The sequence below is a fragment of the Terrapene carolina genome, unplaced genomic scaffold (genome assembly GCF_002925995.2).
Source record: "Terrapene carolina triunguis isolate 2854851 unplaced genomic scaffold, T_m_triunguis-2.0 Scaffold26137, whole genome shotgun sequence".
In the NCBI taxonomy this organism is placed as follows: domain Eukaryota; kingdom Metazoa; phylum Chordata; order Testudines; family Emydidae; genus Terrapene; species Terrapene triunguis.
In genome coordinates, this window is record NW_020690488.1 from 905 (window position 1) to 2,929 (window position 2,025).

At 65.2% G+C, this 2,025-nt stretch overlaps 1 protein-coding gene across 1 annotated transcript in view; it reads left to right on the forward strand.

The window, feature by feature from the left end:
- Positions 1–1,975, forward strand: part of LOC112124498 (histone-lysine N-methyltransferase EHMT2-like) — a gene marked incomplete at its 5' end in the record, with an annotated part of 2,615 nt that extends 640 nt beyond the window's left edge. Inside the window, 5 exons of the mRNA XM_024222986.3 lie at positions 249–321; positions 564–661; positions 747–923; positions 1,441–1,551; positions 1,684–1,975. Coding sequence (XP_024078754.3) covers positions 249–321; positions 564–661; positions 747–923; positions 1,441–1,551; positions 1,684–1,839 — 615 coding nt within the window. The remainder of the gene's footprint in view (positions 1–248; positions 322–563; positions 662–746; positions 924–1,440; positions 1,552–1,683) is intronic.
- Positions 1,976–2,025: the final 50 nt, after the last annotated feature.

Genomic DNA, 2,025 nt, shown 5'->3' on the forward strand with positions numbered 1-2,025 from the left:
TAATTCGAATTAGGGTTAGTGTGGACGCACACCACCGAATTACTGTGTTTAAGTTAATGGGGTAGTGTGGCCGCACACCACCGAATTAATGTGGTTTAAAACCGAATTAAGGTGCTTAGTGTGGCCGCGCACAATCGAATTTATACAACCTGTTTCCCAAATTCAAATTATCTAAATTCGGATTAATCCTGTAGTGTAGACATACCCCAGGTGTCAGCGCCATGTCTGACACCCCCCCCCGTCCCCAGGTCCCTGAAAAGCGAGTCTCCGAGATGCTGCATTTCCGAGTCTCTGACGACCTGCGGAGCATCGAGGAGCCAGGTATCCGGGCGGCTGCGGGTCGGGAGTGAGGGGCGCCAGTGGGGCCGGGGGGGCTGCGGGTCAGGAGTGAGGGGGGCCGGGGGGGCTGCGGGGCGGGAGGGAGGGGGGCTGGGGGGGGGGGGGCTGCAGGTCGGGAGTGGGGGGCGCCGGGGCTGGGGGGCTGCGGGTCGGGAGTGAGGGGCGCCGGCGGAGCTGGGGGTGTCTCTCTCCTGCCCCCCCTCGTTCATTCCCTCTCCCCCCAGAGCCGGCCAAGCGGCAGAAGCTGGACTACAGGACGGATTCGATTCACAAGCGGCTCCCGTCCTCCCTGCACAGATCCAGCCCCCGTGCCAGCACTGAGGTACGGCCCCACCCGGACGCCTGGGTCCCTCCTTCCCTCTCTCCCTCCGGGGCACGATGCGGCTCTGACCCATTGTCCTCCCCAGATCACGGTGACGGAGGAAATGGCGGCTCCGCCCAGTGAGTCCCGCCCCCTTGGGGACCCCTCGGGGGCCCGGGGAGCAGGGGGGCCCCTGGAGGAGTGGGAGACTGAGGTGGGCGAGGACTTCAGCCTTTTCTACGACAGCTACTCCGTGGACGAGCACGGCGACTCGGACAGCAAGGTGGGGCGTGGGGGGCTGCGCACACGGGGACCCCTCACCCGGCGCTCAGATGCGGCCGGCTCTGGGGTGAGGTGTGAGGGCTGGTTATCCGAGGACCCCTGGCCCCGCTCTGAGATGTGTCTGGCTCTGGGGTGGGGTGTGAGGGCTGGTTATCCGGGGACCCCTGGCCCTGCACTAAGGTGTGGCTGGTTCTGGGGTGGGGTGCGAGGGCTGGTTATCTGGGGATCCCCGGCCCTGCACTGAGATGCGACTGGCTCTGGGGTGGGGTGCGCCTGGGGCTGCTCACATGGGGACCCCTTGCCCAGCGCTCAGATGCGGCTGGCTCTGGGGTGGGGCGTGAGGGCTAGTTATCTGGGGACCCCTGGCCCTGCACTGAGCTGCAGCTGGCTCTGGGCTGGGGTGCGGCGTGTTTGGGACGGGTAGAGGAATCACAGCTCAGTCGGGGTGGGGCCCGGATGCCTGGGTTCGATTCTCTCCCCCGCCCCCCCCAGCTGAGCTTTTTCCTTCTCTTGTCCAGTCGGAGGCTGACAGGGCGGGGGAACAAATGAGTGAGGAAGAGGAGGAGGAGGAGGAGGAGGAAGAGGAAGAGGACGAAGAAGACGAAGAATCCGGGACCATGTCCGACAGGGTGAGCCCCCGGGGGGGGCAGGATAGGGGCGGCGGGGGGGGGTGGCAGGAGAACTCACCCTCCTTCTCTTCCCCCATGACCGTTTCGTTCTCTCGTTCTTCCCCCCCGTCGCTCTGTGCCCCCCCCGCCCAGAGCGCCTCCAGCACCAAGCGGAAAGCCAAGAAGCGCTGGAAAAACGACAGCCCCTGGGTCAAGCCGTCCCGCAAACGCAAGAGGAAGGAGGCTCGGCCCAAGGACGGGCGAGGTGAGGGGGGCACGAGGAGGGTGCGGCCTGGTGTTAGGGGCTGATTCCTTCACCCACTCACTTCCCGGGTCCGTCTCGCATGAACAGAGCAGCAGCACCCGAACTCCGAAGGTGCAGACAACTCGATGGTTATTGGGGGGAACTTCCAGCGAGCAGGAGTCCGGCTTCCTTCCTCAGTGTCCCCCTTCCCAGCTCTGACACCACAGAGCCTGGCTTGTGTCCCTGTTCCC